Source organism: Tamandua tetradactyla, chromosome 16, assembly GCF_023851605.1.
Source record: "Tamandua tetradactyla isolate mTamTet1 chromosome 16, mTamTet1.pri, whole genome shotgun sequence".
NCBI classification, from domain to species: Eukaryota; Metazoa; Chordata; class Mammalia; order Pilosa; family Myrmecophagidae; genus Tamandua; species Tamandua tetradactyla.
In genome coordinates, this window is record NC_135342.1 from 76,070,926 (window position 1) to 76,093,139 (window position 22,214).

Sequence of the window (22,214 nt, forward strand, 5' to 3'; positions counted from 1 at the left end):
TTTAAAAATCCTGTACTTTAATATTGGAAAACCTTAGTTTTAGTCAGATCCTTTTATAAATATCTTTAAGTGCTCTCTAGACAAGTTAAGCCTTCCCCTTATCATTGTTTTCTCCTATTCAGATTGGCTGCTATGCGGCTATGAAAAAGAAAATCTATGCCATGGGTGGAGGGTCATATGGAAAACTTTTTGAGTCTGTGGAATGTTATGATCCAAGAACCCAGCAGTGGACTGCTATTTGCCCACTAAAAGAGAGAAGGTAAATGAATGTGGATATGGGCCTTGTAGATTCCTTACATGTTTGTTGGGTCTGAAGCCCCTCAGCATTGATAAATATCTAAATTGAATGTCCTTTTATGAAAACGTATGTGTTCTTTTAAAGAACTGTTAAATACAGTTCTTATATGAATATAGTAAATTACTTATTTTGAAAATTTAGATATACTTCTTTTACCCTTTTTGGGGACAATAAAATAAATCTTATTTTACCCAAAACTGTATAACAAAAATATTGAAAGGTTTACAAAAGATCATTTAAAATTAGGGAAGGTTGAGCAGTTCTAGAAAAGAGAAAATCAGAAAAGCCTCCCAGTGATAACAATTAGAAAATGCTTCCCATGTGTCATTGACTTTTTACTGTATCTCTGTGAGGTAGGTAACCTCATTATCCCTTTTATAGAGGAAGAGACAGACTCACCGAGAGGAAGAATAATTTCAGGGTCACTTGGGAAGAATAATTTACCCAAGTTCACTTTGCAGGATTTGAACCGAGGCAGTCTAGTTCTAGAGTTCATACTTTTAAAACGGTTTTCGAGTTTATGAATATCTTTGGAATTAGATAGGAAAAGTCACTGTAATCACTCTTTGCAAAGGTGATACTAAAACAATGCCTTAAGCAAAAATAAATTTCTGGAGACGAGGAAAAAATGAAATTTTATTAAACAATGAGACAGGTGGTCAGAATGTTTTTGTAATTATAGCTTCTCTTGGGAAGATAATTTTCAAAGGGTGCATTTAGGTATAGAAAGGCCCCCTTCCCCCTTTATAGTTTGGCCCTAATTTCCTTTATTAGCTTTAGCTCCTACACATCTTTGTTCTACCCTTACTAAATTTCTTGTAGTCCTTGAATGTGTTGTATCATTTAAAGCATATAAACCTTTGTACACACCAATAAAGCAGATTATCTTGAGGCCAGTGGAGCCTTCATTTGGAATCTCTGCATCCATATGGAAGTGTGTAAAGTTTTCGCAAAAAAGCAGATTATTTGCTTTTAAAAAAGGGTTTTGTAAGCCATGCACATATAAAGGATTGTATGAAATAACCCCATGGAATTTGAGTACTATTGGATAACTCAGTTATTTAGGATTCCCACAGCAGTCAGGCATCCCATACTGAAGCTAGGATTCCTATCAAAATAAGCTAGTTTGGCTGTTTCCTGTTTCCTTTTAAGTTATTTCAGTAGGTCAGTATTGTCTAATTGATAAGTTATAACTTTTAGGCATTTTGTCATATTTTACTGTTGGAATTCTTAATGGTATTAGAATAGTCTATCTCAGCTCTGTCTTCATTCTGTCCCTTTCTGCCCTCATTAGAATTTAGCCTTTGTCAGATTGCTAATGCTTTCTGCTTTATCTAATTCCCCCAGGAATAGTGAGCCTTTAGCTCCTCCCTTCTTTCAGGCTAAGCTTTTAATTGATTTGGCATTTGGTTATATAAAAATAGGCAAAGAATCTATTTCCTGAAAGAGGTAAATTCACATATTCATTAAAGATTGAATATCACAAAGTTAAAACAAGCCTAAGGTAATTAGGGAATCAGGTCATGAATTGTAAATCCATTGTCTAATATACTCTGTGTGAATGAGTATGATTGCTGAATCATTATATTGATATTTCTTTTAGTCTCCAGTATCTTTGAACAGCTAGAAGTAAAAACTTAAAATTGTGAAATTGTAACCCATATCAAACTCTGAACTCTGTTCTACAAATAATTGTTGGGATGTGCTTTGAAATTTATTCCTTTTTTCTATATATGTTATTTTTCACAAAAAAGAAAAAAAGTTGTGATAAATGCACAGCTCTAAATGATGATATTGTGAACCATTGATTATATACTTTGGACGATTACATGGTATGTTAATATATATGTATCAATAAAAATAAATGAAATAAATAAAGCAAAAAAATTATTTAAAAAATATATGCATATACTCTGTGTGGCCTTTCAGATTTGGAGCAGTAGCTTGTGGCGTTGCTATGGAACTCTATGTGTTTGGGGGAGTCAGAAGTCGTGAGGACATGCAGGGTAGTGAGATGGTTACTTGCAAGTCGGAATTCTACCATGATGAGTTTAAAAGGTAATTATGAATGGTTTAACTTAACTCGTATAGATTTTTCTTTTGGTTTCAAAGTCACGTTTTAGCTTTGTTTTAAAGTTACTTCATTGAATTATCTTGTTTGTGTAGGAGATATATCTAATGCCTCCTACATATTTAATCAGTGACTTCAGAATTACTGGTAACTTAAAGGAAAACTAGAGAAAAGATGATGTTTCTAAAATGTAGATCAGATCTTGACTCTTGCTAAAATCATTCATTGGCTCATATGTTTTAAGAAAAGGGTTAGCCTCAGTTTAGCATGTATGGCCTTTGGTGATACTGCCTTTGTCTACTTTTTCTGCTCTTGTCCAAAGCACACCAAACCCCAAACATATCACGATTATCTGAACTCTGTTTTTGCGTGGTTCCTCTTGCCTAAAATTTCCCTTCCTCCTCTTTATCTAGTTAATTTGGCCTGTACCAAAACTCAATTTGGTTATCACTACCTGGACAGAAAGCCTTCTCATGTATCCCCCCAGTCTGATTTAGATTCCTCGGTCTGTGACTTCACAGCACTCTATACATGTCTTTCTCTTGGATTGTAATTGCTAATTATAAGCTCCTTTAGGCAGGGGCCAGCTTAGTTAACTTGTATCCTGAGTTTTCAGCCTCATATCTGGCCAGTATTAGACACTCGATAAAATGTTGATTTAAAAAAATGTGTTGTATGAGATTCTGAAAGTATCTAATAATCTGTCCTGTCTGTCTTGTAGAGTAGGGGACATCCTTCCAAACTCCCCTTTCCCTGCACATGAACACATTTTATTGTTATAACTACTAAATAGTATTTTTATTGCAGTAAATTATTTGAGTCCTACAGAAAAACTGCCGTGCTTAACAATCTAATATAGTATTTTAATCACGTTACCAGAAGGGGGTGCTGTATACAATACTTAATTTTATATTTTTTAACAGGGCAAACAATGAGGAGTTGCCAAGATTTTAGAAATACATATAAATGTTACTTGACTTTTAATGTATTATAAATTTAAGATATTTGCATAGCTTTTTTTTTCAGGTTTAGAATTAGACTGTGATTTTCACTGCCAAATAAAATTTATATCTTTAATTTCCTTATTTCTAAGCTTTCCAAGGTTGGTTTATAAATAAAATGAAGAAAGCTGTTAATTTCTCTTATCAATATGATATATTACATTCTTGCTTATTTAGCTAACACTAAACACACACTACAGTACTTACTAAATGCTATGTATTGACTCGTTTAATATTCAAACAACCCACTGAGAGACAAGCAGTAGTAGTAATCCTGTTTTACTTGTGAGGAAAGCAAAGCACAGAAAAGTAATATGCCAAGGGAGGATATGTATATGTAGGTAGCAGCTGAAGAATTGGGATTTAATCGCAGGGTTTGATTCTGGTTCCAGAATTTCTATTGGAAAAGGAAAAAAACATATAGAAGTAACTCATATTATAAAGATCGGACATTTCTGAGAATGTTCTATTTGCATACTGTTGCCAGATGAGCGATATGTGTTAGACTGGAGACCATTTAGATTATTTTCAAGTAATCTGTTGTCATTCCTGTCTTTATTCCCTATTTTTAGGTTAAAATTTTCCTGGAAAAATGCTGTATTTATTATTTTCTGTTTCTAATCAAAAACAAAACTTTGAAGAAAGTAAAGAAATTACTATAAGTTATTAGCAAGTGCTAGTCACAAACTCTGCCTGGAATGGCCATGTCACTGTTTCTGTTCCCGAGTCCCTGTTCCTTTAGTAACACTTGTCCCCCTGTTATCCACACTCGAAACGAGTCTTCTGTGATTCTCTCTTGAACTTCACATCTAACCAGTTGCCAAATCTGTCTTTTTTTAACTCTGTAAAACTTTTCACATTCATTCCTCTGTTACTGCCCTAATGCTGACATGCCTACATGTGTGTAATTTCATCAACCTACTAACCAGTCTTCTCTAATACATTTTACTTGCTTGCGCTTTTGAAGAATTACTGGCAGAACTTTGGTTATTTCATTCTCCTGCTCAAAATTCTTCACTATTTCCCCACTGCTTGCCAAATAAAGATAGTAAAATTTTGTCTCATACTGAGTCCTCCATCATTTGAGGTTATGAAAACCTCTCGGCTTCTTAATTCTTTTCATGTGTCCTGTACTCCAGCTCATTTCTTATTACCGCTCTGTTTTACAGCTTTCGCTCAGCCCGGGTCCATTCCCCGTTTTCGTTTTTATATGTTAGTCGTGGTGATTGCTCTTTGATATTAAGAGCTGTCATTTTCATGTTCTGTTGTTGAAGAACAAAAACTTTCTCTTTTTAAAAAATTTTTATTGATAAAACAATGTAGAAGCACATATATTCTTAACATACAAGCATTCCATACATGGTGTACAATCAGTGGCTCACAATATCATCACGTAGTTGTATATTCATCACCCTGATCATTTTTAGAAGATTTACATCACTCCAGAAAAAGAAATAAAAAGAAAAAACTCATACATACCATCCCCCCTTACCCCTCCCTCTCATTGATCACTAATATTTCTGTCTGCTCAATATGTATTTTTTTAATTTTAACATTTGTTCCCTCTATTGTTTATTTTTAATCTATGTGTTTTACTCATCTGTCCATACAGTAGATAAAAGGAGGATCAGACACAAGGTTTTCACAATCACACAGTCACATTATGAAAGCTGTATCAGTATATAATCATCTTCAAGATACATGGCTACCAGAACACAGCTCTATAGAAAAACTTTAATTTTTATATGGTTGATTTTATCCCTTTTTTCCCTTACAGTTTATGCTTTTCATGTACTGTCTAAATCTTTGCCTCATCTAAGAGTTTTATAATTTGAGCTTTTATGTTTAAGTCCATGGTCTATTTTAAGTTAAATTTGTACATGGTTTGAAATAAGGATTGAAATTCATTATTTTCCTCCAGATATCCTATTTTTTTAGCACAATTTATTGAAAAGACTTTCTTTTCCTCTTTGTATTGCCTTTGGCAAAGATCAGTTGCCTGTGTGTGTGTGTGTGTGTATATATATATATGAGTCTGTTTCTGAGCTTTTCATTATAATTTACTGATCCTATGTCTATCCTTTCACTAATACCATGCTGTCTTGAATATTTTTACTTTTATCGTAAGTCTTGACATCAATTAGTATAAGTTCTCCAACTTTCTTCTTTTAAAAAAAATTGCTCTCCCTATTCTAGGTCACTTGTATTTCCATATAAATTTTAGAATCAGCATGTCAATTTCTTCACAATTGAATGTTGATTGAGATTATGCTGAATCTGTAGATCATTTTGGGAAGAATTGGCATCTTAACAATATTGAGTCTTTCAATCCATTAACATGGTAGAAGTCTCCATTTGTTTAGGTCCTCTTTAATTTCTCTCAGTGTTTTGTTTGTCAGTGTAGGTTTTGTACATATGTTGTTAAAGTTTATTTGGGTTTTATGTTTTTTTGGTGCTACTTTAAATGGATTTTCTTTTTATTTCACTTTCCAGTTATTACCTGTTAGTCTACAGAAATAGTCAATTTTCAAACATTATACTTGTGTCCTGCAACCTTGCTAAATTCAGTAATCCGTTCTAGTAAGTGTTTTGTAGGTTCTTGAAGATTTTCTGTATATTAAACAGTTATATCATATGCTGATAATATGGTTTTGCTACCTTCTTTCTGGTATTTATGCTTTTTCCCCTTGCTTCACATGTTGACTATTAGTGTTACAAGGGATATCATTGCCCTACTTTAGATATTAAAGGGTAAGCTTTCACTAATTCACCGTTAAATGTGATGTTAGTTGTAGGTTTTTCGTAAATGCTGATTTTCACATTAAGAAGTTTCTTTCTATTCCTAGATTACTGAGGGTTTTTGTCATAAATGTGTGTTGATTTCTGTCAAATCTTTTTCTACTATTAAAATGAACATGTGGTTTTTCTTCTTGATTCTGTTAACAGGGTGAATCATGTTGATTTTTGAATGTCAAACCAATCTTGCTTTCCTGGGATGAACTCTACTTGGTTGGATTTGATGTCTTCTTTTTATATATTGCCAGAATGATTTGCTAATTTTTGCCTCTATATTCATGAGGAGTATTGGTCTGTAGTTTTATTTTCTTATAATATCTTTGGTTTTGTTTTAAGGGTAATGGTGGCCTTTTTAAATGAATTGGGATGTATTCCCTCCTCTTCTAATTTTTCAGAAGGGTTTGTGTAAAAGTGGTACCATTTCTTCTTTAAGTGTTTGGCAGAATTCACCAATAAATTTATCTGAGCCTAGAGTTTTCTTTATGAGAAAGTCTTTATATATGCAATTTATTTTATAATATAAGACACTTTGGTCATCTATTTCAAACTTGAGTTTTGTTAGTGTGAGCCTTTCAATTTTCAGTTTTATCTTAGTTGTTTTAGATTTTATCTCAATTGTTGAATTTTTAAAATAAAGTTACTCATAATATTATTTTCTTATCTTTTTAATGCTTGTAAGATGTATGCTGATGACCCCTGTTTAATTTCTGAAATTATTTGCTGTTTTTTTTTTCTCTTTTTCTTGACTGACTAGCTAGTGGTTTATGAGTTTAGTTTATCTTTTCGAAGAACCAGTTTTTTCTTTTGTTAATTTCTTCCATTGTTTGTTTCATTGATTTCTGCTTTTATTTCTGTTATTTCCTACTTTTTACTTTTTTAAGTTTATTTTGTTCTTCCTTTTCGAGCTTCCAGGGAGACTTTTAGATCACTGATAATGGACCTTTTTACTTTTATAATGAATGCATTTAAAGCTTTAATTTTCCTAGAGCACCACTTTAGTTGTATCCCAGAAATTTCTATGTATTTTATTTTCATTGTCATTCAGTCTAAAATATTTTCTGTTTTTGTTATTTCTTCCTTGGACCCATGGGCTATTTAGAAGTGTGTGGTTTCATTTCTAAATATTTAAGGTGTTCTTTAATACCTTATTGATTTCTGATTTATTTCTACTGCTACCAGAAAATATACTCTGTATGATTTCAGTCATTTTAAATGTATTAAGGCTAGTTCTACAGCCTAAAAGCTGTCTGTTTTGATGGGTAACAGAACTTGTGTACTTGAAAAGAATATTTCATATTCTATACTGTAAATATCAATTAGGTCAAGGTGGCTGATCTCCCATGGCTTTACTGATTTCTTTTTTTTTTTTTTTCTAGTTCTATCAGTTGCTGGAAAAAGAAGTTTAAAACTCCTAAGATTATGGCATTATCTGCTTCTCCCTCTAATTCTGTCAAATTTTTGCTTCATTTATTTTGAGGTTCTGATATTATCTACATACACATTTGATTATAGTGTCTTGCTGATGAATTTACTCTTACCATTATGAAGTATACTTTTTTGCCATTAGTAATATTCATTGTTTTGAAGCCTGTTTGATTTGATAATAATACCATTCCAACTCTCATAGGTTTTGTTTGCGTGTTATATCTTTCTCCAACCATTTACTTTTTTTTTGCATCCCTTTACTTTTGACCTTTTTGACTATACCTCTTTGCATTATTTTTTTATTGATCGATGTAGGGATTGCAAAATATATTCTCCATTTTTCACAATTAATATTTTACTACTTCCTGCAATACATAAAAAGCTATGTAGATCCATTTACCTGCCCCCCACCATCCCTTGTTATAGTTTTAAATGCATTAAATCTGCATACATTGCAAACTCCACAAGACATTATTAGATTTTTTGCTTTAAACAATTGTATGTCTTTTTGTTAAATTGAGAGAAAAAAATAATCTTATATATTTACCCATCATTTTCCATTTTTATGCACTTCTTTTGTTCCTGGAGTTTTTATTTTCTCTCTGATATCATTTCCATCAGCCTGAAGAAGCTCCTTTAGCATCTCTAAAGAGTCTAATAGCTTGAATTCCCTTAGTTTTCATTTACCTGAAAATATGTTCATTACACCTTTCTTCTTGAAGAACATTTTTGCTGAAATTCTGGCTTGGCAGGAGTTTCTGTTTGTTTCTCTGTCAGTAGTTTAAAAAAAACGTTCCGCTGTCTTCTAGCTCCGTGGTTTCTGACTAGAAGTCTGATTTTCCACATCGTTGTTCTCTTCATGTAGTGTTCTTTTTACCTCTAAATGCTTTCAGGATTTTAATCTTTTTAATGTGCTGCTTTTCTCTGGTTGCATCAATAATTTAACTTTGGTTTTGAATTTAACTTTGCCTGCAGCATACCTCAGCATGAATCTCTTCACACTTATCTGCTTTGAGGGTCACTGAGCTGAGCATTTTGAATCTACAGATTTTGTCTTTCAGTTATACCCGTTATTTCTTCAAATGTTTTTTTCTCATCTCTTTTTCTGTTCCGGCTCCTTCTGAAACTCCAGCTACCTATATGTTAGTGCCAGAAGTCCCTAAGCCTCTGTATTTGCTGTTGTTACCTATCTTTTTCTTACTCTGACTGGATGATTTCTTTTGATCTATCTTCAACTTTGCTCATTCTTTCCTCTGTTCCTTCCAGTTCTAAAATTTCTGTTTGGTTCTTTTTTAGATATATTTTTTTCTGTGATGAGATTTCCTGGCTTTCCATTATAAGTGTATTTTCTTTTCCCGTACTGAGCATAATTATTATCAATGCATTCAAGTCCTTGCCTGGTAATTCAGCATCAGAGTCATTACAGAATTGGCATTTGTTGATTGTTTATTCCCTTTAGAATGGGTTCTTATATTTCTGTCTCTTTTGTTGAGTAATTGGGGATTGTCTCCTGGACATTGTGAATGGTATGTTGTTGAGGCCCTACATTCTCTTATATTGCTCCAAAGTGTGTTGCTCCAATGATTTTAGCTGCAGTGCAGCAGGTTACATCTCAGTTCTTCAGTTTTTTAGGCCCTAATTGCAAGCATACGTGGTTTGGATGGTAGACAAGGACTTGAGAAGAGTTGATGCACATGATTTTAGGGGTTCCTCTTCTCTGCAGACTCTTCTTCCTGGTACCCCCATCATGCTTTGCTGATCCTGATTGCCTCAAGGCTCCCTGTCCTGATTCTTCTAGCCAGAAAGAGGGTTTAGGGGTTATAGCTACCCAGAGCTGCCACCCTCAGGCTTCCTGCAAATAAAGCCACAAAATCTTGGGGATTCATTCCATGTGGGTTGCTTACTCAAGTTTTGACTTCTTTCCAAAGTATGCCTGCTTTCGTTCCATATCCAGAGCCCTCAAGTAGTACTCTCACTGGCTGGATGAGGAAGCTCCCCACTTGCTGAGGGCAATCTCATTTATTGATCATAGTTACAGTCAGCTGATTGTGCATGCAAACACCCTCACACCAACAAGCAGGTCGGTGTTTGACCAAACTACTGGATATCATAATCTAGCCAAGAAGAAGCATGAAATTAATTAATCATCACAGCCCACCCCGGTCAACCTGGTTATACATCTCCTTAAAACATTCTTAATCTCCAAATAAAGAAAACAAAAATAGTCATACTTCCACCTAACATGATAAAACTGTCCTACATGCAACCAAAAATACACACTAGCCCTTTCCCGAGAAGAGGATGCAAATCCTCAGTGCTAGTCACTTTTTTTTTCCCATTGTACTTTTTATTATTATTATTATTATTATTATTGTACCAAATAAACATTTTTTGCTTTAGTCTCACACATAAGGTAAAATTTTAAAATATTAATTACCATCTATTTTCAGCACCCTGCAGTAATGACATTCCTCTGAGCGCTAGTCACTCTTATCCATGATATCCTGTTACTTAAATATTAATGGTGTAAACTTTATCAACTTTCGCTATATGATAAGGGGATAAGACTGGGAAGAAAATAAAGATTTCTGCCAGATGTGTAACACACGTACACATACATGCAAAAATTCATAACAAAATAAGAAATACAAGAATACAATTTCTGCAACTGGTCACATGGCCATAGCTAGAATTTACAACCACTTCATTCACTACCCCATCCCATATTCTTTTTACTTTCGGAAAGCATCTCAACTGGTCATGGTTCTATGTCTGATAGGATCACCCAAATCTTCACTCCAGGTGGGTGTGGGCCATTAGTAGTCTTGACCGGATTAGGTTATACTTTTCCATTGACTTTAAGTACAGGACATGGTAGTACTAAGAAACAACCTAAAGGATATCATGTTTTCCAAGTAAACTCCTGTTTGCCTCCACTGTGTAGTAACAGTCCATTTCACCTCAGTAATCAAAATCAATCAATCACCCCAGTCAGTACACTTAACTCCCTGTTTTGCCTGTTGATTCAGTGGCATGAGGAGCTCAAAGTGACTGGGTGTTTTTTAACTTCCAATTCAGTGGATTCATTGTTTTATCTCCTGGTGAAGCACCTCCCTTTGGAACAAAGACCTCTAAACCAGCAGAGTATTAGGTGTAGGAACAGGGAGCAAAAATTTTGCTAGTGGAACACTAGCATAGAATAGTAAGAGGTACCATTCCTATTTCCACCCTTAGTGACCCACTAGCAAAATTCCTGTTTCTTGACCTAGCAACCTTATGCTCTGCTGGTTTAGAGGTCTTACAAAAAATAAATAAATAGAACAATCCATAAAACTTCTTACTTTGAAATAATTTCAAATTTATAGGACAGTTGCAAAAATAATACAAAGCCAGTAGAGAGAACTCCAATATATGCCCTACCCAGATACCCAGATTTACCAACTTTTTAAATTTTGCCACATTTGCAAATCTGTCTGTCCATCCACCAGTCCATTTATCTTTTATTCATCCATCCATCCATCGTCTTTCTGTTTTCTGAACATTAAACAGCGTATTTCATCATACTCCTTGAACATATAATACTTCCGAATACTTTTCTTTAAAAACAAGGATATTCAATTATGTGACCACCTTAAGTGCAGTTTCAAGTTCAAGAAATTTAACATTGATATAGCACTTAAATTCTGTCTTCCAGTTTTTTCATATGTCCCAGTAATGTCTTTTGAACCTTTTCTCCTCCCATCCAGGATCACATTATTGCATTTAATTGTCATTGTCTCTTTAATTACTTTTTCTTTCTCTTTTTCTTTCTCTCTTTCTTTCTTTCATAGTGCAACTGCCATTTTTCTTTTCAATCTCTCTTTTTTTTAATTGTGGAAATATATATACAACATAAACTTTCCTATCTCATCCACTTCCAAACATATAATTCATTGGGATTAATCACATTTACAATGTCATGCTACCATCACCACCATCCATTATCAAAAATTTCAGTCAACCCAAACAGAAACCCTGTATCCATTGTGCATTAATTCCCCATTTCTCTTGTTCCTGCTCCTGATAGCCTGTAATCTACTTTCTGTGCAAGTGGGGTCATGCAGTATCTGTCCCTTTATATTTGACTTACTTCACTCAGCATGCTGTTTTCAGGGTTCATCCATGTTATAGCATATATTGGCACTTCATTCCTTTTTATGGCTAAATAATACTCCATTGAATGTATATACCATATTTTGATGATCCATTCATCTGTTGATGGACATTTGGGTTGCTTCCACATTTGATGTACTATGAATGGTCTGGAGGTCCTCACATTATTACATCAAATAGATCATCTAGCCTTGTATTTCTGAAACCCGGGAATTCTGGATCTGAATCACTGATTCATTTCAGACCTGATTTGATACATCATCTTACACAGGCTAGTTTCTTCAGCATTGTGTAATTATTCTAGGGATGGATTTTGTTAAATTCTCAACTCTACAAAATTATTCTGAAATATCATGTTCTATATGCTTTTTCAGTAGAAAATCACTCATTTAGGTTAATTTAAAAGTGCCAGTTACCAAATGTTTATTTGTTGCAAAATTTATATTTTGACTAGTACATTTCCTAATATAACTTATGTAGATAGTTTGATTGAACGCCATAAGTACTTGGAATCTCAGGTAGGACATTAGATTTTGCTGGTTTGTCCAGAGTGATGCCCCGATGAATCCCAGAGTGATTCGATCAATGAGTGGAAAAGTACCTGCAAAGCCCCCTTCGGGGAGTGGTGAGAACGGGGAGAAATTCAACTCCCCCAAGTTGAATTCTTGATATTCTCACAAGCAGTGTGGACAACCTAAGCTATAGGCTGAGCCCCCAGTCTTGGGGTTTGTTCATATGAAACTTAACCCCCAAAAGGATAGGTCAAGTCTACTTAAAATTTAGGCCTAAAAGTCACCCCCAAGAGAGCCTCTTTTGTTGCTCAGATGTGGCCTCTCTCTCCAGCCAACACAACGAGCAGTCTTACCACCCTACCCCTCTCTACGTGGGACATGACTCCCAGGGGTGTGGACCTTCCTGGCAACGTGGGACAGAGATCTTGGAATGAGTGGAGACTCAGCATCAAGGGATTGAGAAAACCTTCTCAACCAAAAGGGGGAAGAGGGAAATGAGACAAAGTGTCAGTGGCTGAGAGATTCCAAACAGAGTCGAGAGGTTATCCTGGAGGTTATTCTTATGCATCAAGTAGATATCATCTTGTTATTCAAGATGTAGTGGAGAGGCTGGAGGGAACTGCCTGAAAATGTAGAGCTGTGTTCCAATAGCCATGTTTCTTGAGGATGATTGAATAATGATATAGCTGTCACAATGTGACTGTGTGATTGTGAAAACCTTGTGTCTGATGCTCCTTTTATCTACCTTGTCAATAAAGGAGTAGAACATATAGAATAAAAATAAATAATAGGGGGAACAAATGTCAAAATAAATTTATTTGAAATGCTAGTGATCAATGAAAGCGAGGGGTAAGGGGTATGGTAGGTATAATCTTTTTTTTTTTTCTTTCTTGTGTTCGTTTTATTTCTTTTTCTATTGTCTTTTTATTTCTCTTTCCGAATTAAAGCAAATGTTCTAAGAAATGATGAATATGCAACTAAGTGATGATATTGTGAATTACTGATTATGTATGTTGTTTTATTTTGTTTATTTTTTAATTAATAAATAAATTTTTTTTTAAAGTGCCAGTTACCCTTGTGAATCCACTTAGGAACTAGTTAATGAATTAGCTTAAAAGAGTTGTGTGTCTTTCCATTTGAGCCTAGATTTTCTGATTCAGCTATAGACAAGATGTAGTCATACTCATCAGGAATGATTCAGAACTTGGAAAGAACTTAAATGCCAAGGTTTCTTTTTTAGCCCTGAAGAAATATAATATGAATAGATCTGTATTGCAGTTTGGCATTTTTCAGTCTTTTTTTTTTCTTCAAAGCTCTGTTCAGGTCCCTATTTTCTCTTTTCAGTGAGAACTTGAGGTTTTTCCCTTTTCCTTTCCCTTACAAGCTGTCTGATACCAATCAACATTCAAATGTTAGACAAAATGTTCGATAAACGTTTTTGGAAACATTGCAGCTTATCTTAGTTTCTGAGTTATTAGATGATCTTAGACAAATCATTTTGTCTTTGTACTTCTTGGACTTCAAAATATGGAAGCTACCTATTTTCTAACAGTCTAGGAAAGTTTTTATTGAAGGAACATTTCTGGTGTTCTACATTTGTATTTAATAATTCTACATTTGTATTTAACATCAAGATGCTCTAGACCTAAGCCACTGGCTTTTGGGTGCTTCATAGGATAGAATTAAAGATACCAGGATCAATGCCAGTATATCTGTTTGTTCCAGTGTCTAGGCCTGGTCGTTAGTAGCTTTTAGGCTATTTAGATGCATTCTCAGGGTCTTCCTGGTCTGCTGTGGCCTACCTGTGTCCATTAGTTATTAATGGGAAATTGTTTGGTCGTATTACCCTGAGTGAATGTTATTACCTAGAAAGATCTAAATTTCCTTTTTTTTTTTTTTTAAAAAAAAAAAAAGGCCTTTGTTTTGGAATAATTCTATTTTAGAAAAATTGCAAAATAAGAGTTCTTGCATGCTTTTCATCCAGCTTCTCCTGAAGTTAATATCTTATGTATCCATAGTACAGTTATTAAAACCAGGACATTTACTTTGGTACAGTATTATTAACTAAAGTACAGATTTCATTCACATTTCAGGATACAGTCCAGGACCCCACTTTGCATTTAGTTGTTGCATTTCTGTAGTTTCCTTTAATCTGTGACAGCTCCTCAGTCATTCCTTGTTTTCCATGACCTTGACACTCTTGCAGAATACTGGTCAGTTTTCTTATAGAATATCTCTTAATTTAGGCCTGCCTAATGATTTCTCGCTATTAGATTGAGTACACTTTTGACGGGACACCACTGAATTGAGATTGTGTCTTCACTGCACCATCAGGGAGAATATGCTCTGAGGGTGTCGTCACTGATGGTGTTAAGGTGGTGTCTGTTGGGTTTCTCTAGTGAAAAGTTACCATTTTTCCCTTTTTAATAAGTATCTTTTAAAGAATAAATGTGAGAGTATGCAATCTTCTATTTCTCTCCAATCTTCACCCACTAATTTTAGCATTCATCATTGGGTCTTGCCTGCAGTAATTATTACTGTGGTGTTTGCCTCACAGTGATTTTGTGTTTCCGTCATTCCTTCTGCACTTATTAATTGAAATTCTTCTGTAAAGAAGAACTGTCTCTTCTTCCCTATTTAAATTTATTCACTTATTTGTAAAAGTATAGATTCATGAATATTTGTTTTATTCTATGAATTACAAATCCAGTACGATCATTATTTATTTTGTTGCTCAAATTGTTCCAAACTTGGCCATCGCGAACTGCTTCTTTTTGGCTCCTGTGTCTTTTGGACATCCCCCCATCTGTTTTTGAGGCTTCTTCTCTGGCACCACAAGATGCTCCAGGTTCATCTTGTATTTTCCCTGCTGCAGCCCTGGAATCAGTCCTTTCTCATTGAGCTCTGAATCTTTTAATTTATTATTAAGTTGGTTTTAAGAGGTATCAAGGCAATTTATTAGGGAAAGAAAAGTCTTTTCAACAAAAGGTTCTAGAACAACTAGGAATCTGTATGGAAAAAAATGAATTTTGACCCTTATCTATCACATGTATAAAAATTAATTTGAAATGTATCATAAACCTAAATGTAAACATTAAAACCATAAAATTTCCAGAAGAGAAGCATAGGGGAAAAAATCTGTTAAAGATTTTTTAGGAGGACACAGAAAGCATGAACTATAAAAGAAAAAAAGGATAAATTAGTGTTCATCAATATTAAAAACATATGTTCTTCAAAAGACTCCGTTAAGAAAATGAAAAGGCATTCTGTGCGCTGAAAAAACATATTCATAATACGTATGTCTGACAAAGGACTTGTATCCACAAAATATAAAGAATTTTACAGTTCAATAATAGAAAAAAAAACAAATTTTAAAATGGACAAAATCTCTGAATAGATATTTCACAAAAAATGGTCAGTAAGCACATGCAAAGATGTTCAGCATCATTAGTCATCAGAGAAATGCATGCCATTAGGATGGCAACAATTTAAACAGACTGACAATATGTAGAGTTGGCAATAATACCAAGCAATCAGAACTCTAACAAGTTGCTAATTGGAATGTAAAGTGGCACAACACTTTGGAAAACAGTGGGCAGTTTCCTGTAAAGTGAAACATGCACTTACCATACAACCCAGCAATCCCATCCCAAGAAAAGGGAAAACATAAGGCCAAAGAGAGACTTGTATTCTAATATTTATGGCAGCTTTATTCAAAATATCCCCAAATTGGAAGCTACCCATATAAACATCAACAGGTGAATAGATAAACAAAATCTGGGACAGCAATATATTGGAATCATGCAGCAACATGAATGAATCTCAAAAACATTGTGCTGAACAAAAGCAGCATATTGAAAAGTATAAACTTGTTACGATTCAATATATATGACATTCTAGAGCAGGCAGAAGTAATGTCCTGATGGGAAGCAAATCAGAAGTTGCCTGGAAGTGGAGTATGGGGATCAGCATTGACTACAGAAAGGCATGTGGAAAAACATGCCATTTTGAGAAATAGCATATTTCTCCATACCCTCTCCATATTTGTTGTCTGTTTTGTTTTGTTTTTAATAGTCGCTCTTCTGGTGTGTGCATGGTGGTTTTGACTTACATTCGCCTAATGGCTAATGATGTTAAGTATCTTTTCATGTGTTTACTGGCCGGGGTGGGGTTAGGGAATTTGGAGTTAGTGCATGATTGGTACAGAGTTTCTCTCTGAGGTGCTGGAAAAGTTTTGGTAATGGATGGTGGTGATGGTAGCACAACACTGTGAATGTAATTACATCACTGAATTATATATTTGACTGTAGCTAAAGGGGAAATTTTAGGGTATATGTATGTTACTAGAATAAAATTTTTTTAAAAATCACAGAACTGGGTGGTCCACAGTGGCTCAACAAGCAGAGTTCTCGCCTGCCATGCTGGAGACCCGGGTTCGATTCCCAGTGCCTGCCCGTGCAAAAAAAAAAAAAAGAATACAAAAATCACAGAACTGTACAACCAAAACAGTGAACACTATTGTAAACCATGAACTGTAGTTAAGACCAAAATTATAATAATGTTGCTTCATTAATTGTGGCAAAAGTACCATACTAATGCAAAAGTGTTAATAGTAGAGAAAACTGTATGTGTGAATGGGGTATGTGGAAACTCTGTTTTCTGCATGATGTTTCTTTAAACCTATAACTTCTCTTTAAAGAAAAAAGTTAAGGACAAGGCTTCAAACTGGTTTTGGATCTTAACTATGGAGTCTGCCCTGGACACCATCTAGCTTTCCTCCTAGACTGGGTTGGTAATACTCATCCCTACGTCATCAGAATTTGTGATCAGTAAAGCACTGAGAGCACCCTTACACCCAGTAATTTTGCTTTTTAATGGATCAGCTATTTTCATTCATTAGTCTTGTTGGCCTCAGTGCCTTTCCTTATTATTAACAACTTAAGTCTCAGAAACTCACCTTTTGACTTCTGTAATTTCACTTCTGGTTCTTCTACTTTTGTTTTTCCTTCTGTATCTCTTTTGTCCATATGAGTATTAAAAAGGAAGAAATAGAACAATGTATATATAGTATGTTAAATGTTTGCTTAAAAGGAAGGGTGAAATAATAACTTATTAGCATACGCTGGCAGATGCATAAATAACAGGAAGAATGTACAAGAGATGAATAACAATTAACTATTTGAAGGAACATACGTATTGAGCAGATGGGAATGAGATGGGAGGAAGACTTTCCTGTGTACCTTTTTGTATTTTCAGATTTTTGAACCATATAATGTATTAATTCTTTAAAAGTTTAAAAAGAACCCTAGGCATTCCCCAGGGACCTTTTTGTTCTCCATGCCCTTTTGTTCTCAACGTTCTCTCAGCTTTAGGTTGAGACTCCGAAATCTATTTCTTCAGTTATTTTTTGCCTTCACCTGAATGAAAACTTACCTTGTCACTTGTCTGTAAGATCCTAACTGATTGTTCCCTGGACAACTTAAATTTTTAGGATATCATATACTAAGTAGTTTCCTTTCCCTTCCATCCCTACTCTGCCTTTTAAATTGTCTGCCTCTACAATGGTATCTCCATCCAATCAGTGTTTCTGACTAGAAACTTGGTCCTCTTCAACTCCTTCCTCTGTTTCACTGCCTTCCATCCCCAGATCCAGGAGAAACCAATTATTTCATTCTATGTTAGAATTATCTCTGTTTTGGGCCTCTCTTTTCCATTCGTGTTGCTTCTGCCTTGGTTTTTAGCTCTTATCCCATCTAGACTGTTAAATCCACTGTTAGCTGTTCTTTGCTTGTCTTGCGATCCTCCGGCACAGCCTCAGCCATACTGCGAACAGAATCTGCCTCAGAAACCTTTCCACTTATAGCTGATATCCTTTGATTCCTTGTTTCTTTCAGCTCCTTGGCTGTTCTTTCCCTGTGAGGCCCAATCTCTTTCCAGCCTCCGTCCTGTGGCTTCGGCCCCTGCATTGCAGACACGCTGTGAACTTCTTGTGGTGTCCCGAACTTGCCATGCCATCTATGAGCATATCTCATTGTACATAGCCTTTTCTCTCTTCCTACCAGGCAAACTCCTTTTTATCTTTCAAAACCAAGTCCCAATATCACCTTTGTGAAACCTCCTCTGATTGCCCCTTTCATTTCCCTGCAGGAATTCATTGCACATTGCTAGTACAATGTCTTGTATGTACCAGGACTCAGTGAACATCCAGTTTCTCTGTACCTTCATCATATTTCGTAGTCTTTTTCTCATCATTTTCAAATTGCAAGGCAATCAATTGGCTTTCAATCACTATCACTTTCCCTCAGCCCCAGTGGACCGTGAGTTCCCTATGTGCAAGCATCTTATCTGCTTCAGGACTGTGCCGTCAGTTCTAGCATGATGCCTGATTTGTGGCTCACCAAGTTTTATTGTCTCAGTCATCCTAGATGACATGATCATCCCTTTGATTTCCTTAATTTTGTCTTTTTGTTTGGTTTCAGGTGGATCTATCTTAATGACCAGAATTTGTGCATTCCTGCCAGTTCCTCTTTTGTTTATGGAGCTGTTCCTATAGGAGCTAGTATTTATGTTATTGGAGATCTTGATACAGGTAAGAATATCATGGTGCCCTTCTTGCAACTGTTTTCTGGCACGTCATCTAACCTTTGCTTGTGTTCATGTTTTAGGTACAAATTATGACTACGTGCGTGAGTTTAAAAGAAGTACGGGAACCTGGCACCACACTAAACCACTTCTTCCATCTGATCTCCGCCGCACTGGTTGTGCAGCCTTACGCATTGCAAATTGCAAGCTCTTCCGCCTGCAGCTTCAGCAAGGCTTATTCCGTATCCGTGTTCATTCACCTTGAAGAGGAAGCAGAGCACAGACAGAGCTCCTGGCCCAAGTGCGCCATAACATAGCTTTACATAAGGGAGTACAGAGGTGGCAGCTGAAACTTACTCTGTGTACTCTGCTTTGGAATGGTAACTTCTTGGTGGTTTTATAATTCTTTAAGGCTTGAGTTTCGGCTTTTGTTTGTGAGAACATGTAACTGTTGTAAAACTACCTGGGAGGAATCAGTTCCTTTGGTTAGAAGTGTCTACAGACAAGTGGAGGCTAGTAAATGTCAAAAGGAGAAGGAAAGTGGGAGTTGGTCCAATATAAAATATTGAAGTTAAAGTACTGAGGTGCAGCTGTGAAGGGACCTCATTTCTGACTGACTACTGTGGTCAAGTACCTGGCTTTGGTACAGAAAAACAAAAAAATCCATATATGCAAATCAACATATCCAGATATACCAGGATAGCTTTTCTATTGCACTTGGAAGGAAATATTATGCCTAACTCTGCCCAACAAATTAAGGTTTGTGCCTAAAGCATTAGATTGGACTATATGCCAGTTAGTTTCCATTTATTACCAGTATTCTGTCCTAAGAATCTTTTAAAATCTATTATGATAAATTGAAACAAAGAAAACAGAATTTCTCTTTTATAATATTCTGTCATAGTAATCTGCAGATTCAGTGAATTAAGGAATCAGGTTGCAGCCCTCATGAATTTAAAGAAAGCTGCTAATTTCTGTTAATTTGGATTAAGATATGTCACACCATAATCTCTGGGGGAGGACGTTTAGAGTTGTGAAGGATCTCATGCAGTGCCATTCTTCCTTTTCACTTAGTGAAAATCATTTTATAAGTAGGAGGATATTAGTAAGTAGGAAGTTTTATAAAAGAAAGATCTGGGTCAGACAAATAATTAAGGTCTTCTGTGATTTTAAAAACAAAAAACAAACAAAACCTGTCCAGACAAAATATATGGGGATCAAAATCTTTTAAAATAATCTGTCTGAAAGCACACAAAGTCTTGTTTACTAACGTTGTCTTAGAATGCAAATCTATGTTAAGAAGCTAGCCTTTTATAGTAGAATATTACTGATGTTGTTTCCTAGTGAGAGTTTTAGACAAATTGTGTTAAAGTTTGGCAGGTAGAATAAACTACCTCACTTAATTTCATTTTTTTCTTAGTATAGGAAATGAATCTTTTCCTTCTTCCCCTCCCTTCCTGTCTCTCCCACCTTAACCCATTCTACCCACTTCCCATTGGGGAAAAAAAGCCTTTTGGTAGTAGAACTTCTCTTGTACGATAACTGTGTTTTCCATTCAAATTACACCACCTTAGTGTGAAATCAGGGACTTCAAAGTGCTTGATTATGTCATAATTTGAATTTTATGCAATATCAAATTTCTAATCGATTTAATATGCAGTACTTCATTTTTAATCATTTTTACAGCTTTTCTTTCTCTTAGAATATAGTCATAAGAATCAGCATTTTATCTTAATGATTAATAAATCTATAAATGTGTCCTTTGGTTATAAATTGAAAAACAGGAATTTCTTCTAGAAACTTCCTGTATGGAATGTTTTAAGTACTGTTAACATGCATAGAAAACATTGCTTATGTTTTTCCTACACATGAACTGTTGGAAGTCAATACAGTTGTCCGAAAGTTGCTGAAAGAATCCATGCCCACGAGGTCCGAGGTCCTAAAGATGTTCCGTGTGGCACATTAACTGTCCTTTCTGGCCAGAAGATGCCTGGGAAGAGAGTTATGAGGTTTTTATGTTAATATACCAGAGGCTCTAGGCCGGATTTCCTACACATTCACGTAATACAGCCAAAGCTGGTGTTTACACTAAAACCAGGGTTTTCCTTCTGTTAGGTATCAGTCAGCTGTCTTTGCACATTTTCCCAATGATACTTTATCTTTTAATCACAGCAAGCCACTTGGCCCCTACAAAGAAACAATGATTTCTTTTTGCAATTAGATTGTTCGTTTTAGAAGAAACAAATTGCTCAAAAAGTGAATTTTCTTTGGTGAAATATCCTGTACATTCCTTCAAAAGCTGTATGTGAGGTAGATTAAAGGTGGTAACAGATACTCTATTAAAGCCATGCTAGTCAGTAATTCGGTTTTTTAATTTCTGAAGTTTAAAATTCGTCCGACACTTCATAAGGCCCCTTAAAGGAGACAGTTCATTGTTTTGGAGTGAATGGGTTCCTAATGCAATATTATTGTGCCTGCATGATTTGGTAAATTAATTTTAAGAAAATAGTTCTTTTGTTGTTTTTCTTTTTTTAACTCAGTTCATTGACCCCATAGTTGCAGAAATTAGATAATGTTTTATAAAATAAATCTGCCGCATAATATGGGATGCAATAACCAACAAAAGCTGCTAAGTGCCAAACTGTTATTTTACTGCACACACACACACGCACATATAAATATAAAAATATCGTGTTGAAGTGTAGGGAAGTATTGAATTTTATGTTACAAAAGTATTCATGACTTTTTTTTGTAAATTACAGTTATTTCAGTAATGTGAAATAAATTTTAACTCATTTCATGCAGGTTTGTGTTTTAACATTCCACTTATGCCTTGAGAACATCATTTCTAGATGCATTTTTGATACTTTTTTCTTGTAAGGCGCTCTTACAAGAAATTGACAGCTGATGATAAGTTTTAAAATTTTAACTATAAATATTATGGGGGGAGTGCAATTTATATTTTCATTATTTCACCAACAGAAAGGAAGTTGTCTCAGGTTACAATCAGTGAATATTTAAAGGATCTCTCCTAGAATACAGTGTAAAGTAGATTTGTTTGTTTCTTTAATACATCCAAATATAGATTTTTTCAAAGATTTGAGTGTTTAATTTAAAATGAAGTTATGTTTTGTTTTTTGATAGTGTTTACATCCTATGAGAGGAAAAAGTATGAGAGATGAGTCTGTGTGTGTGTGTGTGTGTGTGTGTGTGTTCTGATTTAGTGAGTCTGTTTGTTTATGTTTACTTTCTAAATTGTTCCAAACTACATACATTACTGTCTCCTGGTGCTTCAGATAAATTCTTGAGCCTGCTGACCTTCAGTTTATACTACTGTGTTAACTCATGTTGAGTATAAATATTGAAATACCTGTAGT

The 22,214-nt window shown here is 34.9% G+C and overlaps 1 protein-coding gene across 2 annotated transcripts in view; it reads left to right on the forward strand.

Annotated features, from left to right (window-relative positions):
- GAN (gigaxonin) overlaps positions 1–21,198 on the forward strand; it is a 55,676-nt gene extending 34,478 nt beyond the window's left edge. For both annotated transcript variants that reach the window (XM_077133122.1, XM_077133123.1), the window contains exons 8-11: positions 123–259; positions 2,228–2,356; positions 18,735–18,844; positions 18,921–21,198. In XM_077133122.1, coding sequence (XP_076989237.1) covers positions 123–259; positions 2,228–2,356; positions 18,735–18,844; positions 18,921–19,102 — 558 coding nt within the window. In that variant the 3' untranslated portion in view covers positions 19,103–21,198. The remainder of the gene's footprint in view (positions 1–122; positions 260–2,227; positions 2,357–18,734; positions 18,845–18,920) is intronic.
- Positions 21,199–22,214: the final 1,016 nt, after the last annotated feature.